Genomic DNA, 25,071 nt, shown 5'->3' with positions numbered 1-25,071 from the left:
TCAGCCCCACCCTAGAGAGAAGACTGAATTTTCTTACTTGTATCTGATCTTTTCATCCATGTCTTGAGGTGGTTCTTCAATAATGAATGAGACTAAATCTTCGAGACATTCTGCTTTTAACAGGAACTCTATAAGTTTGCGGTTCTGAGCTTTACATTCTTGTAAAACATCTTCCTCATCCATCAACTCCTTCAGTGTTACATCTTCTCTTTCTAGAAGTGTGTCTATGTGGGATGATGAGTGAAGATCAAATTTCCAAAACATGCTGCTCTAAACAAAATGCAGAGAGTATTTCAAATACAATTTCAACTTCACATATTAATTTTTCAAGTTTCCATCTAGTTTTACAGTCTAAAATGTCAAGTTGGGTCACATAAGAAAAACAAGTTCCATATCGAATCTATAAAATGCTTTCTAAATAAGTAAAACTGGCAAGATTTTTTCCTTCTCAGAAAATATTTTTATTGATAACAAAAAATTTTGACTTGAAAATGCTGAAAGAATGATAAAACCTGGGATGATTTTAACCTGCAAAATTAACCCACCCATACTTTAAGAGTTTAGTGCTGGGAAAGGAAGGAAATAAACCCTTTCTTCAGGGTGAAACGTACATTCTTGCACAGAACTAGTATCTTCAGTAACAAATGACAAGTATCGAGACCTAAGTACATGGTACTCATCAGAATATTACAACATTAAATAAATAACCACCACGAACCAGAACTTTTAGCCACTGACAGCACTTTCACAGCTGAAAATCTGAAAGCCATAAAATGGCAAAACCTATGCCATTCTTAACAAAGAAACGAAAAACTGTAGCAAGATCACCTTAAAGAACGATCATACACCTTGTCTTCAAAGTTGATCACGGAAAATTCGATCCTAGGATGTCTACAGACAAAAGAGTTCACTGTCCTTATTTTAAATACTTCAGCAAAGTCACTGACTGAAAAGCCATTAGTGACATTCAAATACCTTCCCGCGTCCCACTGGTATCAGGTCAGTATGTGCTTATTTTGGTCTATAAGCCGAATTTCTGCTAATCTAATGGTCTCTCCACTTGAAGTCAGAAAACTGGACACAGTTAACAATTTAGCCTTAAGTCTTCAAAAAAAAAATAGGTCTCATTTAAAGTAGCATGTCTTTTCATTTTTTTGTAATCCCACACATAAAGGCAAAGTATAATGAAAAGTACTAATAAACCACAAAAGCAAATCTCATATCAAGCCCTTACTACTGGCTAGTTATAAACAAGATATACACTCATATTCATCAACTGAAAACTATAAACATCTACAAACCAAAGTCATACTTCTAAAATATGGATCAAGATATAATCACATTATCTACCTCAATTAAAAACTGACTTCCAAAATTTTAACCTTATAAAGGTAACTCATCATATACTGATTTACAGAGAAAACTGATAATTGGTGGTGATGAAATAGCAAGTGTTGGCAAACTTCGGCCCACAGACCAAATCCAGCCCACAGACAGCAAGCTAAGAATGGCTTTGATAATTTTAAAGGGTTGTTTAAGAGAAGCATATGTGACAGTGACCATGGGTGGCCTGCATATTTACTATCTGGTACTTTACAGAAAAAGTTTAGCATCCCTTGCTCAAGAGGAAATAGAGTGCTGACTAACACATTCCTTTCTGCCATCTCTGAACCTACACGGGCATGTCCCCCACAGTCCTCACAGCCTGCCCGGAGGGGCGGAGCCATGTGGTGTCAGGCGGGACTGTCTACCAGATCCATTCTCTCCCTTCCTTAGGCACTCACCTAGACCATGTCCCCAACTTCTCAGGCAGGTAGATATGGCCACACTACAAAGTTTTCTCCAATGTACTGTGAGCCATAAAAACCTCCATGTGCTCCCCCCGGCATCTGGCTGGATGTTGATGACAAAAAAGGCCCTAAGGGACTGCAGAGCCCAAAAGGAAGGTGCCTGCACCCCCAAATCACCACGAGGAAGATCGCTGCCTGCCGATCTGAGAGCCTGTCCTAGGCCAGGTTACGATGAGCCATCATACACATCTGGTCTGTATTCCAGCAGGATGGCCGATCTGACCAACCAGCTCCTCCAAACTCCTGAGCACACGACATCGTGTGTTATTATACATATTTTATTATACACAAGAAAAGGAATTCTTGAGCAACTATCTGTTTTAAAATGCCTAACTCCTTTTGCTTTCCACTATCCTAAATTAGAATAGCATTTTTCAAATCAGAACACCTTAAAATATACATTTCCACAGTGCATTTTCTTTAAATTGGGTAGGTATACTACCGACTTAAAAATAAAATATAACCCCAGTAGACTCTTAAACATTATGTATTCTATCTTTTAATCAAACAGCAAATCGACTGGAAATGAACAGCACTGGTAAATTAGTTACCCCTGGCTTGGCCCTACTTCTAGTTGTGCCCTTTGAAGTAAAATCAAGCTAGGTATGAACTAACTGTTGCAAAGCTCAACTGCCCAGGGCCCTGAGGTAAATGGAGTCCTTTAAAAAATGTAACTAAGATACTCTGAAGAAACTGAAAAAAGTCAGAACTTCAACAGCTCACTTTTAGTAAACATAAATACACTTTAAAATTCTTAACCTAGGTATACTTCAACAGGATTTAGCGATAAGAGGGAATACAATTTCTTACAGTAAACCAATTCACAGGCTTTTAAATCAATACTGACAAAGAGAGAAATGGTAAAAGCAAACTACCCTCCATCTTTCTGCAAAATCCTAGAATTGTTTTATAAGTTGAATGAGGTACCTTGAAAATAGGGTTTTCTCCACAAGGGCTGAAGAGTGTGTGGGCAGGAGTTGCCGCAGAGCACAACCTCTGCTATGCTCCGCCTTCCTCATAACTGAAGACACAAGTGAAAATTATCACCATATATGCATAAAATAAGACCAAAGGATCCATAAATCTACTCGTCATAGATCAACTGCTTTAATTAAGGGTCCTGTGAAATTAATAAAATATCATCCTTCTTGGAAGCAAAACCTGGGCCACAGTACCTTTATTTCAAAAGCAGTTAAGCAGTGACACTTTGTTTCTGAAACAAAAGGTGCTACCTTGTCTCTATGACACGGGACCTGGTATGGTGATGTGGCTCAATCACGTGCAAGAGGTTTGAGAAGGACGTCAGTCCCTCTGCAGAATCTGCCAAGGCTCTGCTGGTAGAGTATATTGAACAGGGCCCAACTGTGGTTTATGTAAACCACCTACAACCACTTGCTTTCCATCAAATAAACATCATTTTCTCCTCAAACCTTGTTAGGACTCTTAAGCATCTCAACATACTGGATTCCAATGCTGGCTCCACAAATGCCTGACACTGAGGCCTCAGGAAAACCACTTCACCTCTCTAAGCCCCAATATCCTCAAACAAGTAAACTGGCTGTGAGTAGATGAGAAAGGCCCGGTCTGGTGGCTGAGACATACCGGCACTCAGCACCTGGAAGCTTCTGTATAATCAACATACCACCCCCTTGAAGTCAAGTGAGCTTTAAACCAACGCTACCGAACTTCCATGGGGTCTTATTAAAACACAGTCTCAGATTCTGATTCAGGAAAGCAGGGATCAGGCCCGAGATTCTGCACCTCTAGCAAGTCCTCAGATGCTGCTGCTGTCCTGGGTTTAAACCATTGCTGATCATTTGTAATAAACTGCAATAAGTATATTCAAAATAATCATGTAACCATGAGAAACAGAAGAAAAGCCTACTATACCAACACGTGACTGTTATTTATTTCAGAAACTCCCTGTGGACAAGCTGGTATTAGTGGGTTTTCCTTCAACATAACAGAAGCAAAACATAACACTTTCCAACAGAGGCCAGAAAAAATGACACCATGAACACACTAAAAGGTAAACTATTAAAGAGCTTTGGAGAGAGAAACTGCTGATGGTCCTGCCTACAAATGAGAAGGAAACTGTGGAAATGACAAAGAAGAACTTTAATGAGTTTAAAATACAAAATCCCCTATTCATATGTACTAACTGCCTAATTTTGGCAATTTTCTATCCAAGTGGGGTAAACTGCACTCTGTAAAGCCCAAGTCTGTGAACAGCTATCAATGGTGGAAACCCTGTACCCAGGAATGGCCCGCCCAGGGCACAAGGTTCAAAGGTTCATAAAGAGATGCAAAGATTATGAAGAATCTCAAGACAGCAATGTTGAGCCTGAAAGCTAACGCTTCTGGGTGTGGGCCCCGTGGGACTACAGGCCGCACACCCGCGAAGCCAGCCTCTGGTATGCCATTCCGTAACTGGCCCACTTCAATCCCCAAGATCCCATACCCTAAATACTTCCTCGCATGCTCCAGTCTTGCAACAAACACGCACAACATACATCCAGTTTAGATAGCTGCAGTCACCTAAAGTAAGAAGTACAACCTACACAAACGTGAGAAGTAGCTGCATGCACCTAAGATAACACAGGGGAAAGACTTTAAGACAACAAAATGTGTTACAGATTTTTAATACTATTTCTTTTAGATGTGCTATGAAGGGAATAGCTATAATACACATTTTTTCTGGGTCTTATACAAAGGCACGTAAGCACATGCTCCCCAAGTTCAAATCCCTACACACCTCAGTCTGCCTGCAGCACTCTCTAGAGGCCCCGGCCCTCAGCACTACGAGAAACGCAACACCTCCACTGTCACCCGAGCTGGTGCTAACAGAAACATCACTCAAGCCACAGTGTGAGCCACATGTAAGCTTAAATTTTCTAGCAGCCACACCAAAAAGTAAAAAAGAAACTGGTAAAATTAATTTTAAATGTATTTATTTAACCTCATATAGCTAAACATTATTATTTCAACATGTAATTCTTTTGGTACTAAGTCTTCAAAATATGGGTGTTTTGAAACTTCACAGCACATCGCAATTTGGACCAGCCACATTTCCGCTGCTCAAGAGTCACATGTGGCCATTCGGGACAAGACAGCTCAAATTGTATGATTGCTACAACTATGATTCAAAGTTTCTCTCCTGGTACTAAAATATCTTCCCCACCTCCTTCCACAGCCAAAGTCAATAGTTACCCACCTTTTCCACACAAGGGCCGATGTGGGATGGGTGGGGAGAGGCTATGGGCCACGGTCTTCCTTTCTTTTAAAATATAAACATACCTGGGAAATCATGCTTATTCTCATATATATATATATATATATATATATATATACACATATACATATAAAAGAAACAACTTGGACATTCTTAACTCAAACAAGTAGGTCACAAGAAAACGAGAACTGTTTTTTAGCCTCTAATTTCTAGGAATATTTGTAGGGATAAAAGGTAAAATTTCCAATTCTTTACCTTGTGATAATGGAGAATGCTAGCTTGAATCAGGAGGGCTACAAGTGGCTCATTACTGGTAGAGATACACCTGGCCAAATTTTAAAATAGGTACGTGTCTGTGGGAATTTATTTCATTTTCTAAGTTAATTTAAAAATATTACGATGAAAAATAAAATGCCCAGGTCACTCAAACATGTTGGGAACAATGATGTTTGATTAATATAAAAAAATAGACTCCCCGGGCTTCCCTGGTGGCGCAGTGGTTGAGAGTCCACCTGCTGATGCAGGGGACGCGGGTTCGTGCCCCGGTCCGGGAAGATCCCACATGCCGCGGAGCGGCTGGGCCCGTAAGCCATGGCCGCTGAGCCTGCGCGTCCGGAGCCTGTGCTCCGCAACGGGAGAGGCCACAACAGTGAGAGGCCCGCGTACCCCCCCCCCAAAAAAAAATAGACTCCCCACTGATCCCGGAGAAAACTGAGTCTTCACTGCCTCCATTCAGTTTTTTAGTATATGTGCTGCCGAAGCGAGCACCACTGCCTCCATTCAGGTTCAAAACAATGTGCTTATTACTCCGCGAGGGGCAGGCACATTTACCCCAAACCTTTGGCCGAGTTTACCAGCAGCCTGGGAACAGGGTGTAGTGAACAAACCGAGCTGCTGAAAGGCTGTTCTTACTGGCTCTCCTGCTTCTGCCAGTGTCCAGACACCTGGAGTTGCAGGACCCCTGGGCTTGGATTCAGGCGTGTGGAGAACTGAGTTGGGCCACATATAACAAGACCCAAATGGGGGGATGGCTAGGCTGAAGAAGGGTTGGTGGTTGCCACTCTGTACACTGAAAGCAGCACGCCACCAGGAAGGGACAGAGAGGAAAGTATCTATAAATAGCAGAGTGCAGAGTCACTCTGAAGGGAGGTCAGCTCTGTGTTATAAGTTAATGATAAACTCCCCCAACAGCAACACTCAAGGCCTAGGCAAAAGCTGTAGTTTTCACACGAAGAGGCAGAAACATGCAACATCGGGAAGGAGTAACAGTTGGGCTTTGATGGCAGTTCTCTTTAAGTACTAAGGAAAAAGATCACAAAGGACTGGGAAGTCTACCCAGTAGCTGCCTCTCCATTGTTAACAAAGGTATCCAACGCATACAGTTGTCCCCTCACCCCCACCCGAACACTAGACTAATCAAAGCAAGTATCAGAGTGCCAGTTAGAGATAACGAACTTCTTTAGAGGAAAGGGCAATACAAACTCAGGGTCAGTTTCGTTGTATTAGCTCTGAAACTGCTTCTTCCAAAGAACGCATCAAAAGCAATCAAGTTTCTACCATCCAGATGTTGTAGATGCTTTTCCCAGTTTTAATTTGTAACTTTCTTTGATATTTCAGCTTTTCAGAGTAGTAAATAAAGGAGTAAAATCCATTTAATATGCACTATATTAATCAACAGGTACTTTTCTTTTTTTTTGCGGTACGCGGGCCTCTCACTGCCGTGGCCTCTCCCGTTGCGGAGCACAGGCTCCGGACGCGCAGGCTCAGCGGCCATGGCTCACGGGCCCAGCTGCTCCGCGGCATGTGGGATCTTCCCGGACCGGGGCACGAACCCGCGTCCCCTGCATCAGCAGGTGGACTCTCAACCACTGCGCCACCAGGGAAGCCCCAACAGGTACTTTTAAAGCACTAATTTGCACTGTACTGGGGAATGCAAGCGTAATATGATAACGGTGCCTACTTCCTTGAAGAATACAATAGAACTGAGAACAGAGAAAATACAGAAAATAAATGGCATAAACTCCAAGCTTGTTCTGTAGAAAGGGAGCTCAAGGGAGGGGAGCCTGGACAGAAAAGACTTTGCTATAAATGAGGCCTAAGCTGGGCCTCAAAAGACAGGTAGGGCTCAGTAGGTGATCCTACAAGCATGGAGGATAGACCCTGGAGCTTCAAGATATTCAGAGCAGGGAGAAAGTCCTGATAACAATAAGAAAGAGACTTTCAGAAGGCACTAGGAAAGGTTAGGCAACGCAAAGCCAGATCTCAAAGAGCCATGCACAAACGCACAGCAGAGCCGGGCAGGCTTGCTGCAGAAGCGAGGGAGGGAGCCAGTCCGTTCTAACTGAGATAAATGCACATTAAAATAGCTATAGCAAAGATTAACACAGTATACAGAAACAAATGACTCAAGAAAAGTAGAGGAAAATGACACAGAGGAGATGAAATTTAAGCTGTGGCAAGTACATTTTCAACAGACGCTGTACTCCCACAAAGGCGGAGAGGGGAAGAGGTCTAACCTGTTCCCAGAACGGCCATGTGTTTGAATATGACTAAAATGTGGGATAGGGAAGGGAGTGCTGAAGACAAGACCACTGAGGTGGGACACTGAGGTCAGGTGAGACAAGGCAAACGAGCAACAAGATGAGATCTAGAGTTTAAATGCTGTCAATGTGAAAGATGGACTGGACAGGGGTGAGCCTAGATAAAGAGCGGTGACCCAGAGACCGTTTTAAGAACTCACAGAGGATGGCGAGGCCCTACAACAGCCTCTACTTTGAAAACCAAGTTATTCCCTAAGAAATTTCACATTAAATTATTATCCCCCTCCAGTTTCACCCATAATTCCTCAAAGCCTAATTCTCATGTTTTCTTCATTCCTAGCTGTACTTAGGTATCAGATGATACAAATTTATGGATTGCCCTTGGAATTCTGAGCTACCTGGGAAACACACGATCCTCAGAAAACAAATGCCTACCCACACCCTGGGGCCAACTCCAAATACACCTCTAAGATGCTGTGGACAGGCAAGAGGTATGATCTTAATCGCCCACTTCACTTTTATATTTAAACAGCCAACTGCCAATCAAGAAAAGTCCAGCCTCACTTTTGTCATGGAGTCCACACTAAAGTACAGTGATGTGTCCTTCTACAAGTTCTCATTATGAAAATGCAAGTGGACATGAATTTCTGTGCATAATTTCCACAACTTCAAAAACTTCAATACGAGTATATGCAAAGCATGACTTATTTATACTAAGAACAAGTTTTTTTTTAAAGTGAGACTAAGGGGTTGGAAAGAAAAAAGACAAGTAATGAGGATGACACAATGGCAATCAGGTTTTTGCCAGGAGCCTTGTTAGAGATCAAAGCAATAAAGGCAAGGAAAACCTAGCTGGATCTAGGTGTCTATTGTGTGTGTGTGTGTGTGTGTGCGCGTGTGTGCCTGCACAAATAAGAAAATTCTAAGTAGAGGGTTTTCCATCTCAAGCATCCAGAATTCTCTGAATCTCTGAAACCAGGCAGAGCTGTCAACAAATCTGACTGAAATATCAGAAAGAAGTGACATGTAACTGGAGAGCCAGAGGAAACGTGATGCGATTAGAACACCTGTCATCTGAAATAACCCAAAAGAGCTCCTAATCTAAAACTGTAGGGATGGGAATTCCCTGGTGGTCCAGTGGTTAGGACGCATCACTTTTGCTGCTCGGGCCCAGGTTCAATCCCTGGTCAGGGAACTAAGATCCTGCAAGCTGTGCGGCGTGGCCAAAAAGTAAATACAATAAATAAAACTGTAGGGAGGAAGATTGGTCCTAAGCAAGTCAGGAACAGTATGAAAGCAGCAGAGCTAGAAAGAGAATTCTATACTAACACAGGGCAGGGGAAAGCCTTGGAAAATCCAACTCGCCCATGTTTTTACTAAGTGAAATCAGTTATATGCAGTTTGTGAGTCACCCAACTTGAATCAAGTGACAGTGGCTACTTTTTTATTCATATGTCCATTACAGACAAGATGCCCAAAGAGAACAGCCTTTCCAAATCAGAAATTCTAGAGCATATTGAGATGCCATTGAAAAAAGGCCAAAAAAGAAACAAGCTTCAGTTTAAGAACGAGCTAACTACCCTGGTTAATTTGGAGTTACAAGCAACTCTATAACAGAGACAGACATGGCAAATTGGTCACAAATTTTAAAGCTCCCCACCCCCATTTTTTTTAACCTTCGATCTTCCTTGCCCAGCAAACTTTAATCAGAATGCGTATAATCAGGACTTCTCTGGTGGTGCAGTGGTTAAGAATCCGCCTACCAATGCAGGGGACATGGGTTCAAGCCCTGGTCCACATGACACGGAGCAACTAAGTCCGTGCGCCACAACTACTGAGCCTGCGCTCTAGAACCTGCGAGCCACAGCTACCGAGCCCGCACACCTAGAGCCTGTGCTCCACAACGAGAAGCCACCACAATGAGAAGGCCGCGCACCGCAACGAAGAGTAACCCCTGCTCGCTGCAACCAGAGAAAGCCCACATGCAGTAACGAAGACCCACGGCAGCCATACATACATACAGACATAAATAATGTGTATAATCATAAAGCATTTAGGGCTATCTCAACAGTCCCTAGACTAGCAGTAATAACTTGTTAACCTCCAGGAAGTGCTTTCCGTCATGAATATTTTACCAGCAAAGCAGACTCCTGGACTGCTGAGACTCTGCTCAGGAATACAAGCTCAGTGTAGAACATGAGACGTGAACGCTGCTTACAGTCTTTATAGCTCCTTAATCTCTTCTAGCTATTCCACAATAACAGTAAATGGTCTGATACGGCAACTTTCTATTAAAGGAGGAAAAATGACTAATAGCAGCTCACAATTATTAAGTGCCTACCATATGCCAGACTCTGGACTTGATGCTTTTAGATACATTATCTGTACCTCACAACAACTCTTCAAGGCTTCGCTCTCATTTGCAGATGGAAAAACTAAGATTCTAAGAGGTGAGATGATCTACCAAAGACCACAGCTAGTGAATAAGCTGGCCAGAGCTGGGACTCAAGCCCAGGCCCATCACGCTCCCAAGCCTGTGCTCTTCCCATCACAGCACACGGCCACAGGACAGGCATGGAACACCCGGTGAGCGACCGGTCCCAGCAGCAGTCATCAAGAGCACAAGCCAGCCCCAGGCCAGCCTGCAGAAGGGAAACAGGAGCAGGCTAACCTGCCATCTAATGGCTCTTGGGATACACTCATGGACGGGAATCCCATGTCTTCATGGGCAGGGAAAAGAATCACTTGACAGACAAGCTGGCTGGGAGCTCAGCCCAAAGAGCGTAGGTGGTGGTGACACTGGAGGAGCTCAGCTCTTGTGGTCAGTGGTGCTATCAGAGCTGACTGACCAGAATGCCACAGGTTTGTCCAAATGCACAGAAAACACGAGTGAATCAGCATTTAAAAGCTGTCTGACATGATGAAACCAAGAGAAATTTACTTAACATGGTTAAATGTAAAGTCCTTTTAAAATAAAAACTGAAAAGCATGACATGGGGTGGGGGGTAGAGGTTGCTAGGCCTAAGAAAACTGTTAAAGAAAGAAACAAGTCCAAAGATTTTAGTTAATTATAAGCTTGACATAAAGTTGTATTATGCTGTGACTAATAAGCAAGTAACCTTCAGAATGTGTCATAGATCAACTGCATCTAGGACCACGGGAGATACTAACTCTATTGAAGCCTTCACTGGGCAGATCAGCTCATGCCAAGCAATATCATATCCTGTTCTGGGGCAGATGAAGAGACTGCCAACCACATGGCACCCAAAGAGGACCAGGGTGACAGAAGGACTGCCACTTGGAGGAAAAAATAACTAGCTTTGAGTATCTCAAAGCTCTTTTATACTATCACGGACAGTGCCCAAGGGAAAAAATGAGAGCCAGTGAGTGAAAAGGACAGATTACCCGTCCCATCTGTGAGCAGAAGATGCAGGAACTTGCTAAAGGTTAGGAACACCAACACCTTCAAGACCCCAAGGCTGGAGGTCCTCTGGAAGCCTGGATGATTCTCTACGAGGGCAACGACAGACAACTTCCCGTTCTGGACAGAAAGACTATATTAAATGATCACCACACTGTTTTATGAATTTCTTCTCAAAGTCTATGTGATATAAAAGGCATGGCTACATTTGGGCTGACATGGAGTCTCAACAAGAAAATAGCAAAGGATTCTGCAACCTTCCAGACGCTTAGTGGGTTGAAACCTACACAATTCTCTACCCTTCTGGAAGCTCTAGAAAAACAACAATAAAGGACAAAGAAAAGGAAACAACAGCCAAGGAGAATGCCAACAAATTTATGAGAGACAGAAAATGGAGAAACAATTCCGAAAGTCCAACATCCAAGTAACAAAAGTTTTAGAACATATTATAATTCACCACTGATCTCCCTTGTCAAAAAAATGTTTTTTCTCAGAGCATAAAGAAGTGACTCTCCCCCTAAGACCTACATGTGGCACCACGTTGAGTGGTAAAAGATCCTTTAAGACACAGTGTGAAAGTCCGTGGTACCGGAGATTTAAAAAAAAAAAAAAAAAAAAGAGTATCTAAACTCTTCTAGTGAGGAAAAACTTATAAAAGGACTGGAAATCAGAATGACATCAGCTTCCTCAATAGCAATTCTGGAAAAGAACATTTTTAGACCTGGAAGGTCTGAAAGATTTATTCACAGTTTCTTGAGGAAGCTACTGGATGGAGAATGGGCTTCACTAAAGCATGGCAGTAAGCCACGAGAGGAAGACACGGAATCCATGAGACCAGGGATCCAACACACAGGGAAGCAAAGATGACTCCCAGAAGGGGCGACACCTGCAGCTACAGACAAAGTCAAGAGGAACCAGTTTGGAGTAAACCATGAGGCAGAGGGCTCTGGAAAGGATATGTCCAAGGAAGTGTATTGCCAGATGTATGTTACCGTGTTGAGAAGGATTCTGCAAATTAAGTCAGAGATTTAGGGATTAATTAACCAAAATATACATACTTTTATTACTGATATTAACCAAAGTTGTGCTTTAACTATGTTGGGAGATGTGAGAGGGAAAGAGCTATGCATATAAGAGTTAAACCTTAACCTTCATAATCAGAAGTAAGGCAGATTAGAAACTGCTACCTACAGGTATATAATTTAGAAATGCATAAGGAAGTAATAAAGATGAGGAAACAGCTAAGAGATGGAGGTAGCAGCTCCTAGTGAGTAAGTAACTCACTTACTCACTAGGGGCTGGCGATGAGGAAGGGGATAGGATGGGAAAGATGAAATAGATGATTGTTATTTTTTGTTATAAATCTTGTGATACCATTTGACTTTTTAAACTATGCACCTATGTAAGCTATGTACCTATGTATGATAAAATAAAAAATTATGAAAAGAAAGAAAATATAAAGCAGCACAATCCCTGGCATTTAGGACAGGCTCTATAAATATAAGCACAATCTAAAATCAGGGTATTATAAAAGACTATCTAACAGAAAGACTCTGAGGTGACTACATGCACTTAAGATTCCTACGTACAAAAAACAAAGAAATAGAAAAATCCAACCAACAGCAAAAACCACAATGGTACCTTTTCAGTTTAGGTCCTTTCCCACCCCATTTTTTCTGCCATGAGTGTGTGAAGCAACTCCAGAGACGTAGGACACCTGGGGGTACCATACTGAGATTGCCAAATCTGGTCTGCCACCTTTTTTATAAATACAGGCCCTGAGCGAAGAATGGTTTTTACCTTTTTAACTCTTCGGGGGTGGGGGTGGGGGAGTATCAAAAGGACGATATTTCGTGACTTGTACAAATTCTACGAAATTCAAATTTCAGTGGCCATAAAGTCTTAACAGAACACAGTCACACCATCCTTTACATTCTGTCTCTGGCTGCTTTTACGCTACCAGGGCAGAGTTGAGCAGGTGTCACAAGAGACCACATACGGTGCTATCACTTTGCACTGCAGCTGGGCGCTCTCCACATCGCAGTGACACGGGCATAACTCAACAGTGCTTAGAGTGCCATACGCTGTACTGCAACATTTCATTATTATAAGTGCACACCCAACATGTCAAAACAAGAAAAGAAAACCTGGACTTCAAATGTTGTGTTTTTAAGGTACAAATGGGATGTGAACTATTTTGTTATGAAATTAGATGGCAAAGCACTGTTTATTATGCAATCATACCATCCCTGTGCTAAAATACACTATATGCTGACATTACCAGACTAAGCGGTCATCACAGTATTCCCAACTCACAAGAAAGGAACAGTCAGAAAAGTCAGAAAATGTTAAATGGAGTATCCTATTACAGGAGAACTTCTTCACAAAAATAAAAAAATGAAAACAAAGCTTCAATCAAAGCTGGTTTCTAAGGTCGCTTGTTAATAAGTTAAAGAAGCCGGGCTTCCCTGGTGGCGCAGTGCTTGAGAATCCGCGTGCCGATGCAGAGGACACGGGTTCGTGCCCCGGTCTGGGAAGGTCCCACATGCCGCGGAGCGGCTGGGCCCGTGAGCCATGGCCGCTGAGCCTACGCGTCCAGAGCCTGTGCTCTGCAACGGGAGAGGCCACAACAGTGAGAGGCCTGCGTACCGCAAAAAAAAAAAATTAGTTTTTGAAATCCAGCATCACAATAGAAAAATGGATAATTGTTTTAACTATAAATGAATCTGACGGTCAGATCATAGCTTATCACTGCATACTACTGGACTTCTTATATCAGAACCCTCAACTGAATTCTCCACTCAGTCAGGCAGGTAAGAAACTGAACAGTTCACACCTATGGGTTAGAACCTATCCCAAGGCAGAGGAAAAGGAAGGGCTGGGCCACATAAGCAAAAACAAACAAACAAAACCATATGAGACAAGGTGCTCAGAGTGAATGACTACTTAAAGGGAATTCTCCCCATCAGGATTTATACAGAATAATATGAAGATAAAAACTGGACAAATCAGAACCTTTCTACAAGAGTTGGTGCTTCACTATGTAAGCAGAAGGGGATGCTGAGGAAGAGTTATTCACAAGGGACTGGAGGTGGGGGAGAGCACAGGCAAAGTGGCTTACTGCCTAGGAAAGATTGGGGCCTGGGGATTAGAAGCAGAGACCTGTTATAACAGAACAACTATAGTATCTCCTGAGAAAGTGAGCCTGAAAGGTAGATGATTAAATTGGTTTATGCCCACCTGCTCCTCCAGTTACTATGGAACAAATGAAATTGGATTAAGTATGTGTGCATAGCCCCAAAAAGGTCCTACTGGGCCACTTACTATTAAGTGCCAATTGACTCAAAAGCCAAATATGCAAAGTAAACCTCTGGTCTTTCACAAAAAAATTCAGTAAAGAGTTGCAAAATGATAGCAATTAAGACTCAAAAGAGTCAGGTGGCTGGCTAGAAGCCAGATGTCCTTTGGCTGGTGTAAAACGAACACAAATCTCTCTCTCTCTCTCTCTCTCTCTCTCTCACACACACACACACACACACACACACCCAGGTGACCTAGAAGCAGTAGCTGGGTCGCTACTAGCAGTCTTTCTCTGGCATGCTACTTCAGCTTGCTAGGCCTGTCTAGTCCTTAGGGCCCAGCTCAATCCCACCCCAACCCCCATCCCGTGGAAACTGGGAATCCCATGGGTGCTGCAGATTCTACGACATACCAGAACAAACTACAGAGCCTGTTATTTAACTTCCTAAAAATACCATAGCGCCACGGAGCCAGGTGGTACCTGGCTCAAAGTGATGACCCAGACCAGGTCCACCTAGACTCCAGGGTCTCAAATCAGTAAACTGCTTTCCTTGATGTAACTCATGGAAGGAAACTCCTCATAATTTTAGTGACCTTACCTTTCAAACCAAGTTTAAAAATTAAAAGAAATGTTTTCTTTTCTGTGGCTCCTTGCCCATTACAGGTTATCCTGGCAACGGTTGTCTTCCAATTTACTGCATTAGCAGATTAGCAGAATAAAGCGGGATGGTGCACATGAAACAGAAGTTCCCCTATAAAGAAAAAAAGAGCAAAAATGACAACGTGTTCTCTTTTGTTCGGATGAGAGCTGCCATTAAAAATACTGGTTCAAGGTCTTCATTCACACACAACTATACCTCAGAGGACTGAAAAGTACTAGCTAATTGAATTCTTTTCTATGTAACAAGAAGAAAAAAGGCACTGTCATCCCTCTACCTAAGCTTTTATCCTACACTAAACAATAACCCAGAAATAGATACACAGTAAGAGCACTATCAGTGAGCAAATAAGAAAAAATACATATGCTTATCTTTGTCTTATGAAAACATCAATGATATTCTTACTCAACACAGGGTTAACTACAAAGGCACCATATTTTACAACACTAAAACAAGTTTTAGAAGTATCTCCCTCTAAATGTCCCCAAGGAGCCCCGCGTAATACCTTTAAACAACTGTAACTTACTAGGAACTATGAGCAGAACATTAAGTTCACTTAAGTACTCGCTGCAGCCGAATCCTGTCTCTAATGTGAATTAACCAGATGCTTCACACGAAAGGACTGTAAATTTAAACTGTCTTCCAAGGCACTTCATTTATAACTAAATACTGCAGGAAAAGACACAAACTATGGACAATATACCAATCAGAAATCCTATAAGGGTGCAGTCTACAAGGCATCTCAAAATAAATGCCATTTATTTAATGCCTTTGTTCCACAAAATTCACACTACATTCTGATCAACTCAACATTTTCCCTCAAAATAAATAGAAACAATGCTAACCACTTGCTAAAAGAAACAAAATGAATCAACAAAAACTGTAACAAACCTAGTTTAAAATGAAGAAAATATTTGACTCTAAAAAACATTTTACCAGTGAAATGTTTTCTCAACAAAAACTTAAAAAAGTGTTTAATTGATCACCTAAATTTTTGCTTTAAATCATAAGAACAGATCATGTGCCACCACAGTGTTTAGACATGACCAACTTAGCATGTTAGTGTAAAGAGTACATTTCTAAATGTCATAGGTAATTCTAGTCCCATCACAACCACTCTGTGTTAGGGGTTCCAGACCCCTTTAAAAATCCAATGAAGTTATATACTCCACAAAATGCACACGCCTGCGCACACATACATATATTTGACATTTAATCTGAGTAGCTGTAGGGCCCTCAACTGATCTACAATCTTTTCTCCCACCAGCCAAGATCACCCACTTCTGGACTTCCCTAGTGGTGCAGTGATTAAGAATCCACCTACAAAAGCAGGCAACATGGGTTCGAGCCCTGGTCGGATAAGATCCCACATGCTGCAGAGCAAGGAAGAGCCCATGCACAACTACTGAGCCTGCAAGCCACAACTACTGAGCCTGTGGGCCGCAACTACTGAAGCCCGCATGCCTAGAACCCGCCCTCCACAACAAGAGAAGCCACCGCAATGAGAAGCCCACGCACTGCAGCAAAGAGCAGCCCCCACTCGCCGCAGCTAGAGAAAGCCTGCGCGCAGCAACAAGGACCCGATGCAGCCAAAAAAAAAAAATTACCCACTTCACCCACTTCCAAGCCAGTCAGTCAATCACAGGCTCCCAGCAGAGTTGTACCAACCTGCCTGCCTCACTGTGCTGCACACTCCCATCCAGGGAAGCCAAAAGATAAGACAGCTGTCAACCCGCTCAGAGCATCACAAATCCAGGTGCTTATTAAGTTGTAACAAGTATGCTGAGACATAACCCACTTTTCTGGAAAAAGGTCTTTAATTGTTCAGTCTTTTCCCTTAGACTAATTACGGGAAAGAGAGGGTCTATACTATTGATAAGAAATCTGGTTTTTTCTAAATAGTGAAAACGTGGGAAACAAGATCAAAAGATACAAAACAGAATGAAATGGTATATAAATGCACTATTGCGACTCCTGGGTAAAGAATGTATATTGAACACACATTGAAATGCCTCTAAAAGTACAGTAAAAGAACTGTTTTGGTTGTTTTGCCTTGCTTTTTAAAGGCATAATCCCAAGAACCAACAAAATTAGGGAGCAAAAGGAATATTAGTTGAAAAAGCTATTTAATGAACACTTAGATTCCCAAATCTCCTTGCCTTCTTCTGTGCTTCCCAGCCCCATCAGATGACAGAAGGAAGCCAAAAAGGATGGTGACTCCAGCACAGCTGAGGGTGGGTCTGCCAGTGAAAACAGAGGGACTGTGTGAACTGCAGAAAGAATGCAGAGACAGGCCCCCTCAACTGCCCACCCCACCTCCAGCCAGATTCTCCTATTGGGCTCTGACATTCCCAGCCAGGATGAAAACTAACTGAAAGTGTCTTCTAATCACTGACCTCAAGCAAGAAACAAACACCTGAAAATCCTGACACTGGGGACTTCCCAACCAAAGGAGCTCAACTCATCACACTGCTGAAAGGTTCACAGCCACTGAGCCCCCACCCATGAATGGGGGCTCCAATCAACCACCCTCATTCCAATCTTTTCTTTAAAAGTCTTCATTGTAAACTTGCAGAACAGCTGCAAGAGCAGTACAAGAAGCTCCCACAGAGCCTTCACCTAGATTCACAACTAACCACTGTATCACTTTTGCTCTTCCATCCATCTTCTGCAGCCATCACGTCCTTTACCTTCAAATAGCTCGCTGTGTATTTCCTAAGAACAAGGGTATTCTCTTCCACAACCACAGTAAAGTCAGGAATGCAACACATTAACTGTCCCATACAGACTCTACAGTTCACATTCCAATTCCGCCAACTGCTCTACGTCCCTTACGGCAATCCCCCTTCACCTCAATCCAGATCATGGATCACACCTAATGTCATGTTTCCATATGAAACAGTTCCTCAGCAATTCTCTGTCTTTCACTGGCATCTTTGAAGAATATAGGGTATAAATATCTGGCAGTACTACCACACAAGTGGTAAGTGAGGTTTGTTTTTCCTAGAGTATCACATAAGTAGTAAGATAATGTCTGTGTGTCCCATTATTGGGATTTTGATCACTTGGTTAAGATGATATTTGCCTCATTTCTCCACTGTAAAATAACCAGTTTCCCCTTAGTAATTAACTAGTAAATAATCTGTAGGAAGATATTTTGAGATTATGTTCTTAAAACACTCAACCAATAGTTTTAGCATCCACTGGCAATTCTTGTCTTAATCAACTGTTACTGACAGTTATAAAACGATGTTTATTTTGTAAATCTACTGTTCCTTCTACACTTATCAGTTGACATTATAATTCCAGTAAGGTTATGTTCCCTTTTTCCCATTCATTCTTTAATTCATTATCAGTGTGGACTCACGGATTCTTATTTTATTTATTAATATCACCATTCATTCTGATGCTCAAGTTATCCCAGATTTGGCCAGTGGGAACCCCTTCAAGCAGAGGACTGTGTGCTTCCCATGTTTTTTGAGTACTTCCTTATTTCCTTGCATAACAACATGTTCTAGATTAATCTTGTACATTCTCTGCCCCAGCTCTAAAATCACCCATTTCTCCAAGGAGCCCTGGTTCCTTTTAGTGGAGGGTGTGATTTAGAAATGAAGATCTGAGGGGCTTCCCTGGTGGCGCAGTGGTTGAGAGTCCGCCTGCCGATGCAGGGGACACGGGTTCGTGCCCCGGTCTGGGAAGATCCCACATGCTGCGGAGCGGCTGGGCCCATGAGCCATGGCCGCTGAGCCTGCGCGTCCGGAGCCTGTCCTCCGCAACGGGAGAGGCCACAACAGTGAGAGGCCCGCGTAACACATAAAAAAAAAAAAAAAAAAAAAAAGAAATGAAGATCTGAGAACTAAGTATGTTCACAGATAGTGAACAAAGCTGAGAAAGAATGGCAATTTCATATGATTCAACTCTATGTGTTGTGTGTGTATATACCCCGACTTTAAATGTGAACGAAAACCACGGGTTCTAATAACATCTCAGGAAAGCCTCTATCATGAAACGTAGAGTGCAAAACAAAACAGAAAAATGCAGGATGGAGGAAAGACTATACAAGAAAAAGAGTACATTAAAAAAATTATCCTCAGAAAGATAAGTTAATGTATCCATCAAATTTTTTTAAAAAGGGATATTATTTAAGAGGGCACTGAGAATAATTAGCAGACTAATACATTAGGAAAATGACTTCCAACCCAGAAGTCTATACCCAGCCAAACTATCAATCAAGAGTACACAGAAAGTCTCAATAAACTTACCCTCTCACACCCCCTTCCTCACAGAAAACTACTAGAGACTGTGCTCCACTAAAACAGAGAAACAGGAACAGGAAATTCAATGAAGGAGAGAGGCAAAATGAACTCCCAGGGTCCCAGCAGACAATGTGTTCCCAGCAGGGAGGACAAGCCATCCAGTCTGGAGCAGGTAAAAATTTCTTCCAAAAGATAAAGCTGATGGAATACCTGAACATGTAACTGGTGAAAAGTGTGAGGCTAAATTAGTGATTGAGACATTAAAAAAAAAAAAAAAAAAAGTTGACACAACATTTCCAAGGAATACCAGAAGTTGTTTAGGAAAAGTATTTATAATTTACTACTTGACATTATAAATAGCATCCCAAGTAATAATGGATAAATATTGATTTAACCAAAATTGCAATAAAACTGTATTGGAAAGATGGGGAAGACAGAATGTGGGGAAGAGGGTGCAGTGAGGGAAAAAGAGTAAGCTAATCCTTATCTTCCATATCTTTTCAGACAGGGAAATCAATAGATGTGCTTAAAACTAAAAAAATCAGCAAGCATGCATGTAATTATGAACTCTTCCAGTATGCTCTTCACACATATGGAGGTAAATATGTGTTTTTTAACTGGCTAAAAGAGTTCTAAGTAATATAGTCACCTTCAGGGAAGGGGGAAAGAGGGAGGGGTGGCTAAAAAGTGCTGTCATCTTACCTTATCCAACCTCCTAAAGCTAGCTCACTCTTAAATGGAGATATGCAAAACTGACAAAATTTTTTTTCAAATAAAATTTTAAGAAGAATGCTAGACTGGGAGGGAGTATTAAATGTTGAGACCAGAGAACTATAACATCAGCTACTCATTAGTTGTGTGACCTAAGGCAAGTCATTTGACCTGAGTATCCATTTCTTCATCTACAAAATAAAGGAGCTGGACTAAGTTAACTCAAAACTTTCTTCCTCTTTCAATAAATTTATGAATCTAATATAAAAATAAAGTAATCAAAGCTTTAAATATGGTGCCAGTGGCCATGGACAAGGGCAAATTAAATTACAGAAAGAATGAAGCAGGACTTGGTGAAATAATAAATGGAGAGAGCACTAAAATGGAAAAAAATAATTCTGCTTTAAGCCTGTGGGTCCCGAGAGGGTGCTGATGGTGAAGGAGAAACGAGAAAAGCACTGTTTTAGAAATGAAGACAAAAGAGTTCCTGATCCTGGCCCGGAACGAACTGAACTGACAGTATCCAGACAAACTATGACATGAGTCCGCTGGAAAAAACCTAACTAAGCTGGAAACAAATGTTTGTGTTAAAAGTTAAAACATACAGATGATGGTGGAATCCATAAGGATGATGAAAAGTTCTTCCCAAAGAATACAGAAACTGAAAAAGGAGGAATTCTCCCCTCGTATTTAATTACTAGGAAACCATAAGTTTTACATCATGATTAAAGGACAAAAATGAGAAAGGGGCATGGCTAGAGAGCAGACTATTGAAAGGCAGTGGGAGCAACAGCACCATGTCATACAAGCTAAAGGAGGAAAAATACAGATTTGCTAATAAAGAATATAATACACAGCTTACTAGCTGACGTCACAGTGCATTCGGGCTGCTATAACAGAATACCATATATTGGATGACTTAACAAACAACAGAAATTTACTTCTCACACTGCTATAAACTGGGAAGTCCAAGATCACAGCATCTGTAGTGTCTGGTGAGGACCCCCTTCCTGGTTCATAGACCACAGCCTTTTCTGTGTCCTCACACGGCAGAAAGGGATGAGGGAACTCTCTGGGATCACCAATCCCAATCATTAGGGCTCCACTCTCACACCTCATCACCCGCCAAAGGCCTCACTTCCCAACACCATCGCACTGAGGATTAGGCTTCAACATATGGATGTTAGAGGGGAGACAAACATTCGGTCTATAGCAGTTGATATCATTAGATTATTCTTTCAGAGGAAATGGATCCAGAGGGGGCCCCTCAAAAAAGGAAAACAAGATTTTTTTTTAAAGATAATATACTTTTACTTTTGTATTTATTTTTGCCAATCATTCCTTAAAGGAGCCACATCTTCCTCAATAGGCATATAACATAACTCTATCAAAAAGGGTCTCCTCTTTCCAATACTACTGACCCTGATTAAGGCCAATGAAGAGAATGTAAGAACATAATTATAAAAATATCAGTCAAGAATGAGGGCTGGTTTAGCCTAAAACAGCAAAGGAACAGATTCTCAGCTAAAGAGTATCTAAATATGTACTTGCTTAGTCACAGAACTCAAGAATAGCAAGAATGAATATCTACCCTTACAAACCCTTTGTGCCAGCATTATACACATGCTTCTCAAACCTCTTAGGTATTATTCCCATTTTATCACTGAGAATAATAAGAAAGGACACTCCAAATAACCCTTAATGAACCCTCAATTTATTTATTTTTTTAAAAACTCACTTTGGGGAAAAAGGAATAATAACCTGCTCCCTATGCTCTCATATGACTTTTTACCATAAATTCCATGATACTCTTCACAAATGCAAATTCACAAGAGGAAGCCGTAGCTATTACATAACATGCAAGAAAATATTTTCTCCTTGTGTCACATATCATACACAAACAACTAAAGACAACCTCTCAGTTACAGACAGGTGATACAGCCTAGACCCTGGACCCACAAAAGCAAGCAAGTCTACTCTTATTAACATCAGGGAGCCCTAAGGTAGGCCAGCTCAATCAGAGTTATCATTTTAATGTGGATCTCCATGATCCTATCTCTGCAAATGTGCTCACAAATGCTCTCCAAAACACCCAAGTCTAAAGAGATGCAAGATAATGAGATGGGAAGATATTCCATCTCTATGAGGTCTTGCTCACCATTTTATCCTCAATGCCTAGCACACTGTAAATTAAAAAAAAAAACAAAAAACCCATATTTTGACCACAAAAATCATGAAAAATGAGCACACAACCACTCATAATTGGGAGAAACAAACTAAGTAAGTAACATCATTTGGATGACTTCAGAGGCATCTTTCAATATATATGTATGTATGATATATATATATATATATATATATATATATATATATATACACACACACACACACAATAGATACACACATATATGTAACTATCAGCTAATTTCAGAACCAATCAATTTAATACAAGCTGTGGCAAGAATACAGGCTTCTAAAGCATTAATCAAAAATTACTGTGACAAGAATGCAAAAAGACTGCTTTTTAAAGTATAAAACACCCAAGGTAAATCCATACTACCACCTTTTAAAAGCAAAATCAGGTACGTAAAGGACTAAGTAAAAACTTTGGCACCTGACTGGATTACGTCATCGTCCAGCTATGCACCCTAATGGACACTCAAATCACTGCCATCGTACATGAAAGCCAAACCAATCTAAGTCGCTATTAAAATCGAGCCAAATCATAAATTAGTAAATTAGCATCCAAAGTAAAGCCCAGAAATCCAACGCTGCCTCTTACAACAACAACAGTGTGCAGAGATGTATAGCAATGGTACAAAAGACTACATGATTCCAATCGCCAAAGCTATACTTAGCTGGCTCAGCCACGGTTACACATCAAGCTTAATTTGATGTAAAAACTTCCATAATCCTGAGTACAAAAGCAAGAAAGACATCAAACTTTTTGTCGGGCATCTTAGTAACCAAGTGATTAATATGTGAAATCGAAGTACAGAGACTGGAAAACATGCTAAGCAGCATGAAGATGAATGAATGTTATCACTGAAAATTCAACCCAAGGATGGGATTTTCAACTGGCAAACCAAGACACCTGACAGATGGAAAAGGAAAAGCCCTTCTTCATATAGGCTCTTGGTTACTATCCTAAAGAACAGATGAAATATGAACCAAGAAAGGGCCCAAGTCACAACCGGTTATAGCACTGCCACAAGCTCTGAGTGATTTTTTTCCTCCTACGTTTAAACACAAACCTGATTTCTAGTTGGCAATTCTAATCATACTCATAACTCTTGGTGCCCACCACTAAAACTTCAAAGTTATCAAAAAAAAACTGTTTTAAGGGGAATGCTCTAGACCTACACTGTACAATACAGTAAGCCACCTGCCACACACAGCCACTGAGCACCTGCAGTGTGGCTAGTAAGACTAAGGAACTAAATTTTCAATTTTCTTTTAACTTAAATAGCCACGCTGACAAACAAAGAATACCATTTTACTGGGCAGCACTGCTCTGACTCACATTAAAAACTAAGCACAGGATAAATGTTTATGGTCTACAATTTTGAGTCAGTTTACATCTCTAGGCTTCAACTTTCTCAACCAAAAAATATAAAGAGAGTTCCATTAGACTGTCTCCAAGACTAAAAATAAACTAGTGCAGCATATAAATGAAAAGTCTCGGGACTTCCCTGGCAGTCCAGTGGCTAAGACCCTGTGCTCCCAATGCAGGGGGCCTGGGTTTTATCCCTGGTCAGGGAACTAGATCCCTGACCACATGCCACAACTAAAGAGATCCCACATGAGGCAACAAAGATCCCATGTGCCGCAACTAGGACCCGAAGGGAAAAAAAAGCCTTCATTAAAACTGTTGCAGTGTAATTAAAGCTACACACCCCGGGCTTCCCTGGTAGCACAATGGTTGGGAATCTGCCTGCCAACGCAGGGGACACGGGTTCGAGCCCTGGTCCAGGAGGATCCCACATGCCACGGAGTAACTTAGCCCGTGCACCACAACTACTGAGCCTGCGCTCTAGAGCCCGCGTGCCACAACTAGTGAAGCCCACGCACCTAGAGCCCGTGCTCCGCAACAAGAGAGGCCACCGTAATGAGAAGCCCACGCACCGCAACGAAGAATAGCTCCCGCTCGCCGCAACTAGAGAAAGCCTGTGCATAGCAACAAATACCCAACGCAGCCGAAAAATAAATACATAAAAATCTTTCCAAAAAAATAAAACCACACACCCACCTCAAAGTTATGGCAGGTTACCTCACCCTGATGATACAAGGGTATCATATTACTCCTCACTTCACCAAATTTAATGGGGAAGACCAAGAGAACATGCATTCAGTTCAGTCAACCTTTGGGCAAGTAAACTCATCTCTCTGAGCTTGTTTTCATATCTGTAAAATGAGATGATTAGACTAAACGATCATTTAAAATGCTTCAAACTCTCAACTACTTCTTCCTTGTGGCTCTAAGAAGAAATATAAGTGAAACCAGGATACTCTAAGAAATGAAGAAAAAGGAATCAATGAATAACCACAGGCTCAAACTCTTAAATGAAATTAATTAAATTTAAACAAGATCTTAAAGTAGAGAGTCCCAATGACAGAGAATTTAAAGTTATATTGGGTTGGCCAAAAAGTTTGTTCGGTTTTAAGTAAATATAAAAGATACATTTTTCATTTTCACGAAGAACTTTATTGAACAACATATTCACTAACTGAACTTTCTGGCCAACCCACTACAATATCAATGTACTCTGCTGGGAGACTGATTTGGTCTATTGGGGTGTACCCAGTTTTTTGTTTTTGCTTTAAGTCCATATGTGAACACGCTGCTTTCTACAAAGCAGGAAGATCAGTAAAACCGGGTTAACATAGGTGGCAGGAGAACATATAGCACACAGAGGTTTGTACTGTCCCTTCCCTCACAGAAGGTGGACAAAGGAAGTCTTCCTCCTCCATCAGGCAGCTGTAGTATAATCACCATTGCTACATCCAGCTTTCTCAGACAACATCAGATGCTCGCTTACTTTATCAATGATCCAAACCAAGTAAAATGATGCTCTCACGATAGGAGCTATGGTTATTTTTAG

At 41.5% G+C, this 25,071-nt stretch overlaps 1 protein-coding gene and 1 non-coding gene across 2 annotated transcripts in view; one reads left to right on the top strand and one right to left on the bottom strand.

The window, feature by feature from the left end:
• Nucleotides 1–25,071, bottom strand: part of PPP6R3 (protein phosphatase 6 regulatory subunit 3) — a 126,208-nt gene that overhangs the window by 72,025 nt on the left and 29,112 nt on the right. Inside the window, 2 exon segments of the mRNA XM_032641257.1 lie at nt 38–270; nt 14,943–15,095. Coding sequence (XP_032497148.1) covers nt 38–264 — 227 coding nt within the window. The 5' untranslated portion in view covers nt 265–270; nt 14,943–15,095.
• Nucleotides 8,746–8,817, top strand: TRNAK-UUU. The gene has a single exon. It is a non-coding gene; the product is annotated as a tRNA-Lys (tRNA).

Source organism: Phocoena sinus, chromosome 8 (assembly GCF_008692025.1).
Source record: "Phocoena sinus isolate mPhoSin1 chromosome 8, mPhoSin1.pri, whole genome shotgun sequence".
Taxonomy (NCBI): Eukaryota; Metazoa; Chordata; class Mammalia; order Artiodactyla; family Phocoenidae; genus Phocoena; species Phocoena sinus.
The sequence above is the reverse complement of the archived record's forward strand: the minus strand, read 5'-3'. Positions and strand labels throughout refer to the sequence as shown.